The sequence below is a fragment of the Salmo trutta genome, chromosome 3 (assembly GCF_901001165.1).
Source record: "Salmo trutta chromosome 3, fSalTru1.1, whole genome shotgun sequence".
In the NCBI taxonomy this organism is placed as follows: Eukaryota; Metazoa; Chordata; class Actinopteri; order Salmoniformes; family Salmonidae; genus Salmo; species Salmo trutta.
Genome location: NC_042959.1, coordinates 73777590 through 73797744, shown reverse-complemented (window position 1 = coordinate 73797744; position 20155 = coordinate 73777590). Strand labels below are relative to the sequence as shown.

Here is a 20155-nt window from a genome sequence, read left to right as displayed (position 1 = left end):
GGCTTAAAGCAAAGCAACTATTTGATCATTGTTAATGGCATTGTTTGTAATCATAAAGTGCTTTGAAAGGCTGGTCATGGGACACATCAACTCCATCATCCCAGTCACCCTAGAGACCCACTCAATTTGCATACCGCCTCAACAGATCTACAGACGATACAATTTCAGGTGTACTCCACACTGCCCTCTCCCACCTGGGTGGTAATCGACAACAGCTTAGTGTTCAACACCATAGTGCCCTCATCACCAAACTTTTCAGCCCTATTTACATGTATATCCTGCTACCAGTCACTTTTCAGCCCTGTTTACATGTATATGCTGCTGCCAGTCACTTTTCAGCCCTATTTACATGTATATCCTGCTGCCAGTCACTTTTCAGCCCTGTTAACATGTATATCCTGCTACCAGTCACTTTTCAGCCCTGTTAACATGTATATCCTGCTGCCAGTCACTTTTCAGCCCTGTTTACATGTATATCCTGCTGCCAGTCACTTTTCAGCCCTATTTACATGTATATCCTGCTACCAGTCACTTTTCAGCCCTGTTTACGTGTATATCCTGCTGCCAGTCACTTTTCAGCCCTGTTTACATGTATATCCTGCTGCCAGTCACTTTTCAGCCCTATTTACATGTATATCCTGCTACCAGTCACTTTTCATCCCTGTTTGAATGTATATCCTGCTACCAGTCACTTTTCAGCCTTGTTTACATGTATATCCTGCTACCAGTCACTTTTCAGCCTTGTTTACATGTATATCCTGCTACCAGTCACTTTTCAGCCCTGTTTACATGTATATCCTGCTACCAGTCACTTTTCAGCCCTGTTTACATGTATATCCTGCTACCAGTCACTTTAATGATATTACTGAACTGTTGGGAAATACTTCCACTGTACTGTTTTACACCTGTTGTATCCGGTGCATGTGTCGAATCAACTTTTAAACTTGAAACTTGTAACATGTTTATTCTTGATGGGAAGTCCTGTCGCCCCCTGACAGATTGAACTAAAACTCAACAATGTCATGTGGTGAAACAGCAGTCCCCCTGAGACTAGTTTCACATAGCTAACTTTCTGGAATCAAGCCAGATAGTCCAAACATGCGTGGTTCAGTGCTGGGGCATTGTGGTTTTGGCCAAAGATAAAAACAAGATAATTCCTAAATGTATCACATTTCACCCTTAAACACATATTGTTTTGGATGGATGTGCTTTGTGGTCACTTGTTATAATAATAATAATAATACTCATGTAATATAAAAAGTAATATAATACAAATACTTGTCACGTCCTGACCAGTAAAAGGGGTTATTTGTCATTGTAGTTTGGTCAGGGCGTGGCAGTGGGTGGTGTTTTGTGTGTTTTGGTGTTTTTGGTTTAGGTTCTATGTTTTCTATTTCTATGTTTAAATCTAGTTTTCTATTTCTATGTTGGGTTTTTGGTAGGACCTCCAATTAGAGGCAGCTGATTGTCGTTGTCTCTAATTGGAGGCCATATTTAGTTGAGGTTTGTTTCACTTGTGTTTTGTGGGTGGTTATTTCCTGTATAGTCTGTGCACCTTATGGGACTGGTTTGTCTTTTGTTTAAGTGTTAATTCTAATAAATTAAGAAGATGAGCACTTTACCCGCTGCGCCTTGGTCCTATCCTTACGACGCCCATGACAATACTAATATAAATACTCATATAATATTAACAGTCATATAGTACATGATTAGAAGATATGACAATGTTTCCATCATTATCAAAATATGTATTTTCTTTAAATATAAAAAAGGATATGGACAAGACTATAGTAGTAACTGTAAAATGGTATAGTTTTTCTTTGATTGTAACACTGTTGAAGTGACTCAGTAAAAACAACTGTCCAACAGAGATGACATCAGCAGATGTCTATGGACCTTTATCATTGTGTGTGTGTGTCTGAGATCTGGCTCAGGTAGTAATAATTGAACCTGTAACTGTTTGATCAGTAGACCCTGTTGATTACAGGTGTGTGTGTGTGTGTGTCTGTGTGTGAGTGGGAGACTGTAATGTCAGCTGCTCTGTTTGACCACTTGACCCCCTTCTCTCAGCTCTATCAACATAAATGGGTGAAAGGTCTCTTCCAATGGAATTTTACCCAGTATTCTAAACACTCAACACAAACCAGATGTGTGTTCCTGGGCTGTACCTTATCCCTCCCTCTCTCTCCCCCTTTTCCCTTTTGTTCCCCTCTCCCCAAAATGTTCTGTTTCCTAGTGTGCCTCCCTCATAACGGCTGAGACCAGGGTCTAGGCTGGAAGGATGGACTCTGTGCTGCTGCTGTCTCTGTGGGCTCTGGCTGCCTCTGTCTCTCTGCAGACTGCAGGTAAGCTCAGCTCAGACCTCTATCTCTCTCTCACACACATTGTCTATTACTATGTAACTGTATGTGATGCCTAGACAGAGCTTGTCCCACCTAGGCAGAGCTGGGCTTTGGTTTGGCTCTTGGATAGATGAGTAAATCAGTTGATTATTTCAGATCATTTAAAAATCTAGAGCTTGCATTTGTTTTTCAATGAGTGTACAGTATATTTAATATTTGTTCCTGTCTTTGTTGTATTGACATAGGCTGTGGTTTTGGTTGTGTGTTATGGTTGGGGCATGCTGATACACTCCTGACTACAAACATCTTGAATGCATTTGCAGTTTTATTTGGTTGTGTTTTGTACAAAGCATCCAAAAGATACTAATCTCTCAGAGGTTAGCAGTCGTTGGGGGTATGATATTTACTGTATGACTCTGTAACCTTCTCACTCATCCTTATTCACAAATAACTCACGATTTTTAGCAATCATGGTAGCATCCACATTAATGTAATACTGTTCATAAACCTATTCTATTCTTATTAACAATAAAAGTTACTCCAAAATGACACAATACATTATTTGGCATTCATTTCTATTATGCGCAACATAATCCAAAACACAACCAAAACAAATGCATCCAACAAGTTTGTAGAGTCATAAGCTTGAAGTAGTCATTGCGTGCTAGGAATATGAGACACAGTACTAAACTAAGTGTAACACACTGTAAGTGAATTTCCCCACTCATACAGGAGTAATAAAGGCCCAGTTCACCAATTTTGTATTTCTTTTTTTAATAAAGATATTTCAGGGGTGCTGCAGCACCCTCAGCACCCCTACTTGCTGCGGCTATGGTAGGGCAGTGTACTGCAGCTATATGAGAGCCAATGTCTGTGTATGTCTGCTTGCACAGTTGTGTGTATGTAGTATGTGTGTGTCCCTGTGTCCACCTATGTGTACAGTATATGAATATATGCCGTTAATTGGTCACACATGTGCAGCTGTCAGCATGAGAGAACACAAGTTGGGGGACCCCTCTTTCTCTGTTCCAGATGTGCTGTACATTAAGGGCGTGTCTCTCTCTCTCTGTGTGTGTGTGTGTGTGTGTGTGCGTGCTGGGCTACAGTCCATGCTGTATTGCAGATATGAATTAATGATGTGTTCTATGTTAAACACATGGAAGCAAAATACAATGGATTCCTAGGAAGAGATGAAATCATAGAACTACAGTGAGGGAAAAAAGTATTTGATACCCTGCTGATTTTGTACGTTTGCCCACTGACAAAGAAATGATCAGTCTATAATTTTAATGGTAGGTTTATTTGAACAGTGAGAGACAGAATAACACAAAAAAATCCAGAAAAATGCATGTCAAAAATGTTATAAATTAATTTGCATTTTAATGAGGGAAATAAGTCTCCTCTGAACAGTTGATGTTGAGATGTGTCTGTTACTTGAACTCTGTGAAGCATTTATTTGGGCTGCAATTTCTGAGGCTGGTAACTCTAATGAACGTATCCTCTGCAGCAGAGGTAACTCTGGGTCTTCCATTCCTGTGGCGGTCCTCATGAGAGCCAGTTTCATCATAGCGCTTGATGGTTTTTGCGACTGCACTTGAAGAAACTTTCAAAGTTCTTGAAATTTTCCATATTGACTGACCTTCGTGTCTCAAAGTAATGATGGACTTTTCTTATTTGAGCTGTTCTTGCCATAGTAAGGACTTGGTCTTTTACCAAATTGAGCTATCTTCTGTTTACCTTGTCACAACACAACTGATTGGCTCAAATGCATTAAGAAGGAAATAAGTTCCACAAATTAACTTTTAACAAGGCTTAATTGACATGGTCCCGTGTGGCTCAGTTGGTAGAGCATGGTGTTTGCAACGCCAGAGTTGTGGGTTCGAGTCCCACGGGGGACCAGTACGCACATTTTTTTTTTTAAATGTATGCATTCACTACTGTAAGTCCCTCTGGATAAGAGCGTCTGCTAAATGACTAAAATGTAAAAACGCATTCCAGGTGACTACCTCATGAAGCTGCTTGAGAGAATGCCAAGAGTGTGTAAAGCTGTCATCAAGGCAAAGGGTGGCTACTTTGAAGAATATATTTTGATTTGTTAAAAAAAAAATGTTTACTACATGATTCCATATGTGTTATTTCATAGTTTTATGTCTTCACTATTATTCTACAATGTAGAAAATAGTAAAAATAAAGAAAAACCCTGGACTGAGTAGATGTCCAAACTTTTGACTGGTGCTGTATATATGGTCTCTCAGTGTTTTTATGAATATTGCTAGCAACAACAGAATAAAGAAAATTTGAATTACATATCAACAGTAGAAAATAGGAGAATATCTTCTATCTAATGATGCCAAGTTTATTTCTCAACTCCTAATATTGAGAAAATTACACTTATTGGAGCCAATTAAGAAAGTAAACGTTCTTGACTTGTCTTGGACATACATTTTTCCCAACACAGGGCTAAACTTTGTTTAACCAGCTAAACAGCAGCTATTAGTGAAAATTTGTTGTGAGTGACCTTTCTAGCTAATAGGCTATGATAGAGTTTACACTTCCTCATCCAATTACAATGTGGGGAGGTCAACATAATGAAAACAATCTATCAAATCTATTAATTTTAAAATGCTGATTACTTCTCCTTGCCATTTTCATTCACCTGATGATAAGACAAGACATGCAATTTATTTGGGGGCTAACGTATGATGGGGGTCCCTGGGTGGCTGGTTTACCTGGGAGGGGGTCCCTGGGTGGATGGTTTGCCTGGGAGGGGTCCCTGGGCAAGAAAAGGTTGAAGACCCCTGACATAATATAATAATATATGCCATTTAGTAGACACTTTTATCCAAAGTGACTTACAGTCATGCAGACATAAAAAACTTTTCTGATTTGGGGGGTCCCGGATATCAAACCCACCACGCTTATGTTGCAATCACCATGCTCTACCAACTGAGCTAGAGGGCCACATCTCTCCACCTCTGTCTCTCTCCTAGTCCAGGCATCTGATGCGTGTCCAGAGAGGCTGCTGGGTAACGAGCGGAGAAGGACGTGTCCAAAACCCTGTACACAGGACAAGGACTGTGGCAACAAGCGCCAGTGTCTGTGTGACGGCCAGTGTGGCCTCAGCTGTGTGGCTCCAGGTACGTGTGTGTGTTCTGGTTAGTCAGTTGGACCTCAGCTGTGTGGCTCCAGGTACGTGTGTGTGTTCTGGTTAGTCAGTTGGACCTCAGCTGTGTGGCTCCAGGTACGTGTGTGTGTTCTGGTTTGTCAGTTGGGCCTCAGCTGTGTGGCTCCAGGTACGTGTGTGTGTTCTGGTTTGTCAGTTGGACCTCAGCTGTGTGGCTCCAGGCACGTGGTGTGTTCTGGTTTGTCAGTTGTACCTCAGCTGTGTGGCTCCAGGCACGTGGTGTGTTCTGGTTTGTCAGTTGTACCTCAGCTGTGTGGCTCCAGGCACGTGGTGTGTTCTGGTTTGTCAGTTGTACCTCAGCTGTGTGGCTCCAGGCACGTGTGTGTGTTCTGGTTTGTCAGTTGGACCTCAGCTGTGTGGCTCCAGGTACGTGTGTGTGTTCTGGTTTGTCAGTTGGACCTCAGCTGTGTGGCTCCAGGTACGTGTGTGTGTTCTTTGTTTGTCAGTGTGGCCTCAGCTGTGTGGCTCCAGGTATGTGTGTGTGTTCTGGTTTGTCAGTTGGACCTCAGCTGTGTGGCTCCAGGTACATGTGTGTGTTCTGGTTTGTCAGTTGGACCTCAGCTGTGTGAATCCAGGTACGTGTGTGTGTTCTGGTTTGTCAGTTGGACCTCAGCTGTGTGACTCCAGGTACGTGTGTGTGTTCTGGTTTGTCAGTTGGACCTCAGCTGTGTGACTCCAGGTACGTGTGTGTGTTCTGGTTTGTCAGTTGGACCTCAGCTGTGTGACTCCAGGTACATGTGTGTGTTCTGGTTTGTCAGTTGGGCCTCAGCTATGTGGCTCCAGGTACGTGTGTGTGTTCTGGTTTGTCAGTTGGACCTCAGCTGTGTGGCTCCAGGCACGTGGTGTGTTCTGGTTTGTCAGTTGTACCTCAGCTGTGTGGCTCCAGGCACGTGGTGTGTTCTGGTTTGTCAGTTGTACCTCAGCTGTGTGGCTCCAGGTACATGTGTGTGTTCTGGTTTGTCAGTTGGACCTCAGCTGTGTGACTCCAGGTACGTGTGTGTGTTCTTTGTTTGTCAGTGTGGCCTCAGCTGTGTGGCTCCAGGTACGTGTGTGTGTTCTGGTTTGTCAGTTGGACCTCAGCTGTGTGGCTCCAGGTACATGTGTGTGTTCTGGTTTGTCAGTTGGACCTCAGCTGTGTGACTCCAGGTACGTGTGTGTGTTCTGGTTTGTCAGTTGGACCTCAGCTGTGTGACTCCAGGTACATGTGTGTGTTCTGGTTTGTCAGTTGGACCTCAGCTGTGTGACTCCAGGTACGTGTGTGTGTTCTGGTTTGTCAGTTGGACCTCAGCTGTGTGACTCCAGGTACGTGTGTGTGTTCTGGTTTGTCAGTTGGACCTCAGCTGTGTGGCTCTAGGTACGTGTGTGTGTTCTGGTTTGTCAGTTTGACCTCAGCTGTGTGACTCCAGGTACGTGTGTGTGTTCTGGTTTGTCAGTTGGACCTCAGCTGTGTGACTCCAGGTACGTGTTTGTGTTCTGGTTTGTCAGTTGGACCTCAGCTGTGTGGCTCCAGGTACGTGTGTGTGTTCTGGTTTGTCAGTTGGACCTCAGCTGTGTGGCTCCAGGTATGTGTGTGTTCTTTGTTTGTAGTTGGACCTCAGCTGAGTGGCTCCAGGTACGTGTGTGTGTTCTGGTTTGTCAGTTGGACCTCAGCTGTGTGACTCCAGGTACGTGTGTGTGTTCTGGTTTGTCAGTTGGACCTCAGCTGTGTGGCTCCAGGTACATGTGTGTGTTCTGGTTTGTCAGTTGGACCTCAGCTGTGTGGCTCCAGGTACGTGTGTGTGTTCTGGTTTGTCAGTTGGACCTCAGCTGTGTGACTCCAGGTACGTGTGTGTGTTCTGGTTTGTCAGTTGGGCCTCAGCTGTGTGGCTCCAGGTACGTGTGTGTGTTCTGGTTTGTCAGTTGGACCTCAGCTGTGTGGCTCCAGGTACGTGTGTGTGTTCTGGTTTGTCAGTTGGACCTCAGCTGTGTGGCTCTAGGTACGTGTGTGTGTTCTGGTTTGTCAGTTGGACCTCAGCTGTGTGGCTCCAGGTACGTGTGTGTGTTCTGGTTTGTCAGTTGGACCTCAGCTGTGTGGCTCCAGGTACGTGTGTGTGTTCTGGTTTGTCAGTTGGACCTCAGCTGTGTGACTCCAGGTACGTGTGTGTGTTCTGGTTTGTCAGTTGGGCCTCAGCTGTGTGACTCCAGGTACGTGTGTGTGTTCTGGTTTGTCAATTGGACCACAGCTGTGTGACTCCAGGTACGTGTGTGTGTTCTGGTTTGTCAGTTGGACCTTAGCTGCGAGGGATAATTTTTTAAATCATTGCACATGTTCATGTGTGTTCCAAATGAGGAAATGAGGGCACTCGACATGGCTTTACATCATCACCAATGATGCCCCATCTGGAAGTGCCTTCTTTTCAGTTAATCTGCCCAGAAACACACTAAGCCCATTCTAAACTGTTCTTGATTATCTGATCTTTCCTCGTTAACCTCTCCACTCCTCCATCTCTTCCTCTCTTTCTTCCCCAGGTCGTACTTGTCCCTGGCCCCTGCCCTCAGGGAACAACTTTGTTGCTTCCCTCCTCTCTCCCACTCCCTCCTTCTCTGCCCTCCTCGAGGTGCGTTGTGACACAGGCTACATGTTGCCCAATGGCTTGGATGCAGCCATCCGTCGTTGCCAAGGCGACCGACAATGGAGCGGTGATGATCCCAACTGCACAGGTGGGTACAAGAACAGAGCAGAGAGGCAGAATGTTCTGGATGCAATTTAGATAACATTATCTCTGCTCATTAGAAGGACCCTGGAAATAGGGTAGGGGAAGGGAAGGGGGTACCTAGTCAGTTACATAACAGAATGAATTCAACCGAAATGTGTGTTCCGCCTTTAACCCAACCCCTCTGAGTCAGAGAGGTGCGGGGGACTCCCTTACTCGACGTCCATGTTGTTGGGGGATTATTTGCATTGCTCAAGGGAGTTACTGGCTCAACACTCTTAACCGCTAGGCTACCTGCCGCACCCAAAGAATGGAATGGAATGCACATACTGTAGATTGCACAGTGAATGGAATAGAACATATTTCACTCCCTCTGTTCTATTCAGTCCATTTCTATGTGTTACATCATATTCTATTCTATTAATCTTATTTAACTAAAGCAGTTTTTCACTCTTAGAAAAAAGGGTTCAAAAAGGGTTCTTCAGCTGCCCCCATAGGAAAACCCTTTTAGGTTCTAGGCATCTGTGTGTGTGTGTGTGTGTGTGTGTGTGTGTGTGTGTGTGTGTACCTCAGGAATGAGGGCCTCTGTGATGGTGTTATTTTGTTGGCAGTTTGTCTGTTTGCATAGACTGAGACATTGTGTAACCAGGGCCCATTCTCTAAATTGCCTTAGCAACAGGACTATCAGCTGTTGATACTAGGACTGCAGTCCAGAGAGAGGCAGGGCTTGATTAGTTCACAGTGTCTGTGCCAGATAGGGTGAAAGAGCATGTTCTAGTCTTCATCTCCTCCTGGCTGGGTTCTTTTAACCTTTATTTAAACATTGTGTGTTTCAGTGTGTGAGTTAAGGGTGTATTTTAAGAGTATGAAGGTCTGCATGCATTTGTGTCCTCTGTGCACTATTGTGTGTGTACTTATAGTGTGATGTGTTTGTGTATGTGTGCGTGTGTGTGTGTGTACTTATAGTGTTATATGTTTGTGTTTGTGTGTTTGTGTGTTTGTGTGTGTGTGTGTGTGTGTGTGTGTGTGTGTGTGTGTGTACGTGTGTCCATGTCCCAGTCTCACAGAGCTCCTTCACAGAGACAGGCAGTAGGTTGGCTGGGTGTCTTCCTGTGTGTATTCTGTACATGTGTGTATTGGAGCTGTGCTACATCGTGCTTATTGAGAGGCAGTGGGCGGTAGATCACTGTCAGAGTGTCAAATAGCTGTGTGTATGTGTGTGTGTTTAAGAGAGAGAGAGAGAGAAGGGAGAGAGATAGACAGAGAGAGAGCGAGGGGGGAGAGGGAGGGGGGAGAGAGAGAGAGAGAGGGGGGAGCGAGAGAAAGGAAGAGATTTTGTGTATACATTGAATGTGTGTGGGAAGTGGATCACAGATAGAGTGTCAAAGAGTTTGTGTGTGTGTGTGTGTGTGTGTGTGTGTGTGTGTGTGTGTGTGTGTGTGTGTGTGTGTGTGTGTGTGGGCGACGGATCACAGTCAGAGAGCTCTCTTGCTCATGCAGCTCTGGGCCATGCTGTTCCCTCTTCTCCTCTCCTCTCTCATCCTCTCTTCCTCTCCTCCTCTCATCCCTTTCTATCTGAGAGGCTCCTGATAAGGTCCAGGGAGAGCCTCAGAGAGAGCCAAGGACAAGTAAGCAGCTCTGGGCTATTTAGTGTGTTTGTTTGGTGAAGCAGAACTGGGCTGTAGAGAGAGGTGTGCAGGTAGCTCTCTCTCTGTGTGTGTGTGTGTGTGTGTGTGTGTGTGTGTGTGTGTGTGTGTGTGTGTGTGTGTGTGTGTGTGTGTGTGTGTGTGTGTGTGTGTGTGTGTGTGTGGTGGACTTGACCGGGAAAGAGATGCACAGCTTTGACCACCTGGTCATCTATGGACATCTCTCTGCTTTCACTATCACTCCTTTAAGACAGAGCTACCTGTCAGTCAACAGTAGTTTCACACTGGGCCCTGGCTGTGTGGGAGGCAGGCAGGCAGGAAGGCAGGCAGGCAGGCAGGCAGGCAGGCAGGCAGGCAGGCAGGCAGGCAGGCAGGCAGGCAGGCAGGCAGGCAGGCAGGCAGGCAGGCAGGGAGGGAGGGAGGGAGGGAGGGAGGGAGGGAGGGAGGGAGGGAGGGAGGGAGGGAGGGAGGGAGGCTGGAGAGCACACAGAGAGAAGAGGGCCACAGTTAGAACACTGAACCAACTCAGCTCCAGGCACTCACACTCACTCCCCATACAGCCACACACTCACACTCACTCCCCATACAGCCACACACTCACACTCACTCCCCATACAGCCACACACTCACACTCACTCCCCATACAGCCACACACTCACTCCCCATACAGCCACACACTCACACTCACTCCCCATACAGCCACACACTCACACTCACTCCCCATACAGCCACACACTCACACTCACTCACCCCGCCCATACATAATTTATATAGCTACGTATAGGATTAGATATATTTCATAAACACTCAGTGAACTGACCCCTTTTGATGTTGCTCATGTGTGTCTATGGGAGAGTTTTCCACAGAAGAGAGCCTCTCTGTACCTGCTGTAGTTAGTCTGCATATCACACTACCCATCGAACATCCCTCCCTGTAAATCTGAGGTCACTTCAACACCCCTACAAAGAGCCTCTCTAGATATTTATATTTCCACGAACGAGAGGCTCTCATACTTCCAGGAATGAGCCATCCATGTGGTTACACAACTAATGCCGCATCTCTCTCTCTCTCTGCCACTGTCTCTCACTCTCTCTGCCACTATTTCTCACTCTCTCTGTCACTCTCTCACTCTCTCTGTCACTCTCTCAGTCACTCTGTCACTCTCTCTGTCACTCTGTCACTCTCTCTGTCACTCTCTCTGTCACTCTCTCTGTCACTCTCTCTGTCACTCTCTCTGTCACACTCTCACTCTCTCTGTCACTCTGTCACTCTCTCTGTCACTCTGTCACTCTCTCTGTCACTCTGTCACTGTCACTCTCTCTGTCACTCTGTCACTCTCTCTGTCACTCTCTCACTCTGTCACTCACTCTGTCACTCTCTCTGTCACTCTCTCTGTCACTCTCTCTGTCACTCTGTCACTCTCTCTGTCACTCTGTCACTCTCTCTGTCACTCTGTCACTCACTCTCTCTCCCTCTCTGTCACTCTCTCTCTCTCTCTCTCTCTCTCTCTGCAGCAGTATGCATGCTTATCAGCTAGTTACCATAATCTATTTTCAGATTCCTGTTTTCTCAGAGGATATTCAGGTTCCTGACTCATAGCTATGACAACCTGCAACACCTATAACCTACAAAGGTTATTGTTATATGAGTCACCTGGCCAGTTAAAGGGACATGTGAGGTGTTGACCTCTATGTATCCTGAAGAGGAGCCCCCCCATTCCACTTCCCCCTGTTTGCTGTGTCATCTCACACCTATAGTGCATTCAGAAGGTATTCAGACCCCTTGACTTTTTACACATTTTGTTAGGTTACAGCCTTATTCTAAAATTGATTCAATTGTTTTTTTTCTTCATTGGTCTTGACACAATACCCCACAATGACAAAGCAAAAACAGTTTTTTAGATGTTTAGGCAAATTTATAAAAAAATAAAAATAATCAAATATAACATTTACATAAGTATTCAGACACTTACCTCAGTACTTTGTTGAAGCACGATTACAGCCTCAAGTCTTCTTGGGTATGACGCAACAAGCTTGGCACACCTGTATTTGGGGAGTTTCTCCCATTCTTCTCTGCACATCCTCTCAAGCTCTGTCAGGTTGGATGGGGTGCGTTGCTGCACAGCTATTTTCGGGTCTCTCCAGAGATGTTCGATTGGATTAAATTCCGGGCTCTGGCTGGGCCACTCAAGGACATTCCGTCACTTGTCCCGAAGCCACTCCTGCGTTGTCTTGGCTGTGTGCTTAGGGTCGTTGTCCTGTTGGAAGGTGAACCTTCACTCCAGTCTGAGGTCCTGAGAGCTCTAGAGCAGGTTTTCGTCAAGGATCTCGCTTTACTTTGCGCCGTTCATCTTTGCCTTCGATCCTGACTAGTCTCTCAGTCCCTGCCGCTGAAAAACATCCCCATAGCATGATGCTGCCACCATCATGCTTCACCGTAGGGTTGGTGCCAGGTTTCCTCCAGATGTGACACTTGGCATTCAGGCCAAAGAGTTCAATCTTGATTTCATCAGACCAGAGAATCTTGTTTCTCATGGTCTGAGAGTATTTAGGTGCCTTTTGGCAAACTCCAAGTGGGCTGTCATGTGCATTTTACTGAGGAGTGTCTCCTGTCTGGCCACTCTATCATAGATGCCTGATTGGTGGAGTGCTGCAGAGATGGTTGTCCTTCTGGAAGGTTCTCCCATCTCCACAGAGGAACTCTGGAGCTCTGTCAGTGTCAACCTCAGGTTCTTGGTCACCTCCCTGACCATGGCCCTTCTCCCCCCATTGCTCAGTTTGGCTAGGCGGCCAGCTCTAGGAAGAGTTTTGGTGGTTCCAAATTTCTTCCACCACTGGGTTCTTGAGGACCTTCAATGCTAAATAAATGTTTTGGCACCCTTCCCCAGATCTGTGACTCGACACAATCCTGTCTCTGTGGTCTAAGGACAATTCCTTTGACCTCATGGCTTGGTTTTTGCTCTGACATGCACTGTCAACTGTGAGACCTTATATAGACAGTTGTGTGCCTTTCCAAATCAGGTCCAATCAATTGAATTTACCACAGGTGGACTCCAATCAAGTTGTAGAAACATCTCAAGGATGATCAATGGAAACATGATGCACCTGAGCTAAATTTCGAGTCTCATAGCAAAGGGTTTGAATACTTATATAAATAAGATATTTCTGTTTTTTATTTGTAATAAAATAGCTAAAATGTCTAAAAACCTGTTTTCAATTTGTCATTATGGGGTATTGTGTGTAGATTGATAAGGATTTTTTTTAATCCATATTAAATAAAACTAACGTAACAAAATGTGGAGAAAGTCAAGGCATCTGAATACTTTCCGAATGCACTCTAACTGTTAACTTTCTCTCAATCCCGTTATTCACATTAGCTAAATGCTGCTCTGTGTGTGTGTCTGTCTGTGTATTTGCGTGTTGTGTTCCTGTATTTTCTATTAATCCTATTATGCAAATGAGTTACATGCTGATATGTGTGTATGTGTCTTTCAACAATGTGTGTGTGTTTCTGTATGTGTGTAGGCTATGAATGGTATTATGCTCAACAGCACATAGGCACCACCAGTGAATGACATACAAGGCCTTCAGAAAGTTTTCACATCCCTTGACTTTTTCCACATTTTGTTGTGTTACAAAGTGGGATTAAAATCAAAAAAAAAATTGTCAACAATCTACACAAAATACTCTGTAATGTCTCAGTGAAAGAAACATGTTTTTTTTTTATTAATGTAAAATAATATATTTTGATTAGAGAAGTATATTCAACCCACTGAGTCAATACATGTTAGAATCACCTTTGGCAGCGATTACAGCTGTGAGCCTGTCTGGATGAGTCTAAGAGCTTAGCAAACCTTGATTGTACAATATTTGCCCATTATTCTTTTTTAAATTCTTCAAGCATTGTCTCGTTCATTGTTGATCATTGCTAGACGATTCAAGTCACTTAGTAACTAGGCCACTTAATAACATTCAATGTCGCCTTGGTAAGTAACTCCAGTGGCCTTGCATTTTAGTTTATTGTCCTGCTGAAAGGGGGATTTGTCTCCCAGTATCTGTTGGAAAGCAGACTGTAACAGGTTCTCTTTTTACGTTGCCTGTGCTTAGCTCTATTCATTTTCTTTTTATAAAAAAAAAACTCTCTAGTCTTTGCCGATGACAAGTATACCCACAACATGATGCAGCCACCACTATGCTTGAAAATATGAAGACTGGTGCTCAGTGATGTGTTGTGTTGGATTTGCCCCAAACATGTAATACAGTATTAATTCAGTACCTTATTGCAAACAGGGTGCATGTTTGGAATATTTTAATTCTGTACAGACTTCCTTTGTTTCACTCTGTCATTTACATTAGTATTGTGGAGTAACTACAATGTTGTTGATCCATCCTCAGTTTTCTCCTATCACAGCCATTAAACTCTAACTGTATCATGACACAAGGCGAAACCCAGATGCAGACACAGGAGGCAGATGGTTGGAGTCTTATAATATTTATTAATCCAAAAGGAGTAGGAAAGAGAATGGTCGTGGACAGGCAAAAGGTCAAAACCAGATCAGAGTCCAGGAGAGACAAAGTGGCAGACAGGCTCGTGGTCAAGGCAGGCAGAATGGTCAGGCAGGCGGGTACAGAGTCCAGAACAGGCAAGGGTCAAAACTGGGAGAACTAGAAAAAAGAGAATAGCAAAGGCAGGAGTACGGGAAAACCTCTGGTTGACTTGGAACATACAAGACGAACTGGCACAGAGACACAGGGATAAATACACTGGGGAAAACAAGCAACACCTGGAGGGGGTGGAGACAAGAACGAGGACAGGTGAAGCTGATCAGGGTGTGACAAACTGTTTTAAAGTCACCATTGGCCTCATGGTGAAATCCCTGAGCGGTTTCCTTCCTCTCTGGCAACTGAGGAAGGACGCCTGTATCTTTGTAGTGGCTGATTGTATTTATACACCATCCAAAGTGTAATTAATAACTTCACCATGCTCAAAGGGATATTCAATATCTGCTTTTTTTTTACCCATCAACCTTTGCAAGACATTGGAAAACCTCCATGGTCTTTGTGGTTGAATATGTGGTTGAAATTCACTGCTCGACTGAGGGACCTTACAGATAATTGTATGTGTGGGGTACAGAGATGAGGTAGTCATTAAAAAATCATGTTAATAAACACCATTATTCCACACAGAGTTATTCCATGCAACTTATTATGTGACTTGTTGAGCAAATGTTTACTCCTGAACTTATTTAGGCTTGCCATAACAAAGGGGTTGAATACTTATTGACTTAAGACCTTTCAGCTTTGAATTTTTCATTATAGTTTTTTACAATCACTTTGGCACTAATTTCAGAACCTTGTGGTCATTTTTCAAAACTCTAGACACAAAACTCAAAACGGTCATGACTTGTAACACAGGCTGTCAAATGTTCAAAACATTGGATTGTGCATTAATATCTTTAAAGAAACAATTGCACTTGTTTATCATGTGCAACTTGTTTATCATGAAATACCATAGGAACATTAATTTAGATCACCCACACACAAGATACCGATAGTTTCACTGTGTAGTTGTTCGTACAATCATTAAATATTGTAGTACAAAATATGTGACACGTTTCATTATGCTACATCACGTAAATACATCACTGTAAAAGGACTAGTAGAGAGAATACTACAGACACAGTGGAATCATTGAACAAAATATGACATTTATTGATGAAATACAATAAAATCACAACATAGGTTTCTTTGAATCAAAGCAAAAATAATTAGCTACAAAAAAAGAAAAAAAATACAGTAAAACATCAACTGCAGTGTTCCTCACCTGGCTTACTGTAAAAAGCAAAACAAAGGATTGATTACTGTACTTCTATATTTCCCTCAACCCTGTCTTGTGGATTTGGCCACAGGTTCTCATCCACATCACAATGCATGTTTTCATTAGCCAAACATCTTGGGAAGAATCTTCGGGCATGGCGAATCCAGGCCTGACACTGGTCTGCCGTGATGTCATTGCATGCATCATCCATGGCTTGGAGAAGGGTGGCTTGTTCGTGAGGGCGCCTATCATATACCTTCCACCTCCATGTGGAGAAAAATTCCTCAATCGGGTTAAGGAAAGGAGAGTATGGGGGTAAGTACATGGTAGTAAATTGTGGTTGGGCCTGAAACCATGCTTGCACCCTTCTGAGCATGGTGGAACATGACATTATCCCACACAATGACATAGGTCATGCCATCAGCTCTACAGACCTGATTCAGCTCATCAAGGAAGGTTACATTCGAACAGCGAATGATGTGGCTGCCTGCAACTCAATATATAGGATATATAGAGTAGAGAGCTTTAGATGTTGTTCCACCAAACATTACAACAGGCAAGATGAGTAATCTAAGCAACTTTGACCGTGGAATGATTGTTGATGCCACACATGGTGATTCCAGCATCTCAGAAACAGCTGCCTTCCTGGGATTTTTACGCACTACAGTCTAGAGTTTACAGAGAATGGTGCGATAAACAAAACACATTCAGTGAGCGACATTTCTGTGGGCAAAAACACCTTGTTAATGAGAGAGGTCAGAGGAGAATGTCCAGAAAGGCCACAAATGCTCAAATAACAGCTGTTTAAAACAGTGGTGTGCAGAATGGCATCTCTTAACGTACAATACCATGAATAATTCAGGCTGTTGTGGAGGCAAAAGGGGGTTCTACACAGTACTAGATAGGTGTACCTAATAAAGTGGCCATGTAGTGTATAGTAATGTCAAATCTGAAAACATGGTCTGGAAAAGTGGTACATGGGACCATAGAAACAGTGTCTGATAAAGAATGATGATGAAATATTACAGCCATAGATAATGTAGTCCAATTGGTTCATGTTCCACGGTAATTGGTGTTAATGGATCTGGTTACCCTGAAACTTTCATGATCTAAACATGGAATATTGTTCGTCAGTTTCCATAAAACTATGCATTAAGAGTAATGCAACAGTTACTTATCATTTTGAGCAGTTGTATCAATTGATAGTTAGATCATTGTAATGAAATGAATAGACAGTCATCTCAGATGTAATGTGTGAATTACATTTTGAAATGGTAATACTTTGATGTTAAGTTGTGTCATTTTGAACAGGTGATTTTAGTTCAATGAACAAATGATCTTAGCTTTATGTGTATTGTATCCAAGCAATTGGAAAAAGTGTTAGTTTTGAAAAATTTGCCTTTTGATCATTGGTTGTGAGTTTTGTGTCTAGAGTTTTGAAAAATGACATCAAGGTTCCGAAATTAGTGCCAAAGTGATTATAAAAAACTGTAATTAGCAAAAATGTATAAAAACATAATTCCACATTATGGGAAATTGTGTGTAGATCAATGACACAAAATCTAAATTTAATCAATTTTAAATTCAGGCTGTAACACAACAAAATGTGGAAAAAGTCAAGGGGTGTGAATACTTTCTGAAGGCACTGCAAAATATCATCAGCACCCTGTGTGTGTGTGTGTGTGTGTGTGTGTGAATCAGAAGAACAGAATGTACAAATGTGTTTTGTTACAGATGTGCTTCTCACTCTCCCTTTCCCTCCCACTCTCCCTTTCCCTCCTCCCTCTCTCTGTTCCTCTCTCCTCCCTCTCTCTTCCACTACCCCCCCCCCCTCCATGTGCGTCTACGTCTGTCCCCTCTGCAGCCTCCACCTCCCCCCAGGGCTCATGTCCTTTACCTGAGGAGTTGACCGACACCTTCAGCATTGATGGATACGCAGTCGCTGGAACAACCATCCGCTACACCTGTCTGTCTGGGTGAGAGAGGGAGGGAGAGAGAGAGAGAGGGAGAGAGAGAAAGGGAGAGAGAGAGAGGGAGAGAAAGGGAGAGAGAGAGAGAGAGATGCAAGCTAGAGAGGTTGGAAGAGGCAGGGTGGGAGAGCGAGAGACAGGATGAGAGGTTTGAGACAGAGAGAGAGATGAAAGACAGATGCAGACAAAGGAGAGAGAGAGATGGGTGGTAAGGGGTGGAAGTGGAGGAACTTCATTATGTAGACTGGGCTGTCTACATTACTGTTGTTAACTAGGCCATTAATATGCTTTTTACTGACTCACATCTATTAATGTATCACATCTAATAATGTATCACATCCCAATGCATATGTCAATTGGAATCATGTATTGTATGGAAAATACACACTTTCTGAAACAGAGCCAACAGAGAGGTGAACATTTAACCCCTGCTACACCGCTTAGTGTATTACCAGTCAATTAGTCATATAACCACCCCCCTCTCTCTTTCTCTCTCTCTCTTCCCCTCTCCCTCTCTCTCCCCTCCCCCTCTCTCTCCAGGGAGCTGGTGGGAAACAGTGAGAATCTCTGTAATATTGATCAGACCTGGCAGTACCCTCACCCCGTCTGTCAAAGTACGTGTGTGTGTTTTATAATATATAGTGTTTGATAGAGAGAGAGAGCAAGCAGAGGGAGAGCATCAGAGCCATGGAATTTGATGGCTGGCGTGTGGGTGGATGGATTGGGCCTTTTGAGTGTGAGTGTGTGAATGTGTGGTTGTGTGTGTGTGTGTGTGTGTGTGTGTGTGTGTGTGTGTGTGTGTGTGTGTGTGTGTGTATTTTGCGGAGGAGGTTATTGTACTCTGCACTTGAAATCGTTCTACTTTGTGTGTGTGTGTCTTTTTATGTGTGTGAGAGAGACTGAAATGTCGGTTGTTATGTTTCATAGTGCTTTACTGCCACCTTTTGGCCTAAACAGAGAATAACATCTCTTGCCAATTCATTCAGCAATGTTCTTGTATCCTGGTCTGATCCTAGGGACTCACAGGGTGTGCAGACTTGACCAGGATGGAAGAACATGTAAATGTGTATATACAGTGACCCTCTCTCTCTTGTTCCAGGGGTGTGGTGCCCGCCCCCCCAGGAGGTGAACCAGGGGTACCTGGTGGCGGTACAGAGGACTGAGTACGATGTGGGCGATGCCATCTATTACCTCTGTAAGAAGAACCACCTGCTGGATGGACCCAACCGGGTCACCTGCCAGCCCAACGGCACCTGGAGCGCAGTGCCCTACTGCAGAGGTGAGACCTAATTGTTACACCCAGGGCCCACTGTGTGTGTGTGTGTGTGTGTGTGTGTGTGAGATACAGAGAGAGTGAAAGGTAGAATATTGACCTTTCTTCTTTATTTGTTCTTCATCATGTACTTCCTGCTCTTAGCGCGCTGTCCAATCCCAGCGGTGCGGAGCCGTGTTCTGATTGGTGGGCTGAAGCGTTGGCCCTATGACGTGACAGACTCAGTGGTTCCTCACGGGGAGAGCGTGACGTTCTACTGTAAACACTCCAGGAAGCAGTGCAGCTTCCCCTACACACAGACCTGTTTCGATGGCAGGCTCAACCCCCCCTTCTGCTACCAGGGTGAGTTGGGACCCCAGAACTGGTGCCCTGTCTAACATGATCTATGGAAAACCCCTTGGTGCCTTACTAGTCTTTCTATGTGACTGTTCAGTGGGCAGGAGACCTCAGGGTTCAGTCAGAGACAGTATGTGCTTATATTATCTTCATTTGATGTAACATGTCTATCACCTCCCTCCTTCTGTGTCCCAGAACCCACCTGGCTGCAGTACAAACTGTTCCCTCATCGGCTGGTGTCAGAGATCGAGGCCTGCTCTCTTGTAGACCTGGACTAATACCCCAACACTCCCATCTATATGTCTTGTCCCCCTCTCTCTCAGCCTGTACCAATGATAGGCTCTACATGTCTTAATAATAGCTGTGTTAATGATAATACATGCATTAATACAGAAGTAAAACGGAGTCATAACTCATATAGTTCAAATGTTCACTTCATGTGTTGTTACCATGTGACTCTGACTCCTCCCACTGCGGGATCTGACTGACCTTACGTGTTGTTTTGTTTTAACATAGTGTGTTCCTGTCCCAAGCTGGCCCTCAGGATACTCCTCCTACTTATGTTGTTGACACATCAAGCCCTGAGGCTTGGAAGTTCTATTGATGTGACGGTTTTGAAATAAAAACAACATTTTGCTGTAATGTGATGAATGTGATATTTCATGTAATTGAAATGAAATGGAGATGAACACTTGATTCTCACAACAATTAGGACACCCTGATATCTCTCTCTCTCGCTCCCACACGAGCATGCACACGTACACACACACACACACACACACACACACACACACACACACACATACACACACACACACACACACACACACAGCCATCTTTTGTATTTTCTAAGGTTACATGTACTTGGATTAAATGGTGATCTAATCTCAAACC

At 44.1% G+C, this 20155-nt stretch overlaps 1 protein-coding gene across 2 annotated transcripts; it reads left to right on the top strand.

Annotated features, from left to right (window-relative positions):
- Nucleotides 1-2231: 2231 nt before the first annotated feature.
- Nucleotides 2232-19908, top strand: ntd5 (ntl-dependent gene 5). Of its 2 annotated transcripts, XM_029747542.1 has the most exons (8): nucleotides 2232-2345; nucleotides 5333-5479; nucleotides 8035-8226; nucleotides 17547-17658; nucleotides 18193-18266; nucleotides 18752-18931; nucleotides 19070-19267; nucleotides 19457-19908. In XM_029747542.1, the coding sequence occupies exons 1-8, from the start codon at nucleotides 2282-2284 to the stop codon at nucleotides 19537-19539; spliced, it is 1050 nt and encodes a 349-aa protein (XP_029603402.1). In that variant the 5' UTR covers nucleotides 2232-2281; the 3' UTR covers nucleotides 19540-19908. The 2 variants fall into 2 exon arrangements, with proteins under 2 accessions (XP_029603402.1, XP_029603411.1); XM_029747551.1 differs by lacking the exon at nucleotides 5333-5479.
- Nucleotides 19909-20155: the final 247 nt, after the last annotated feature.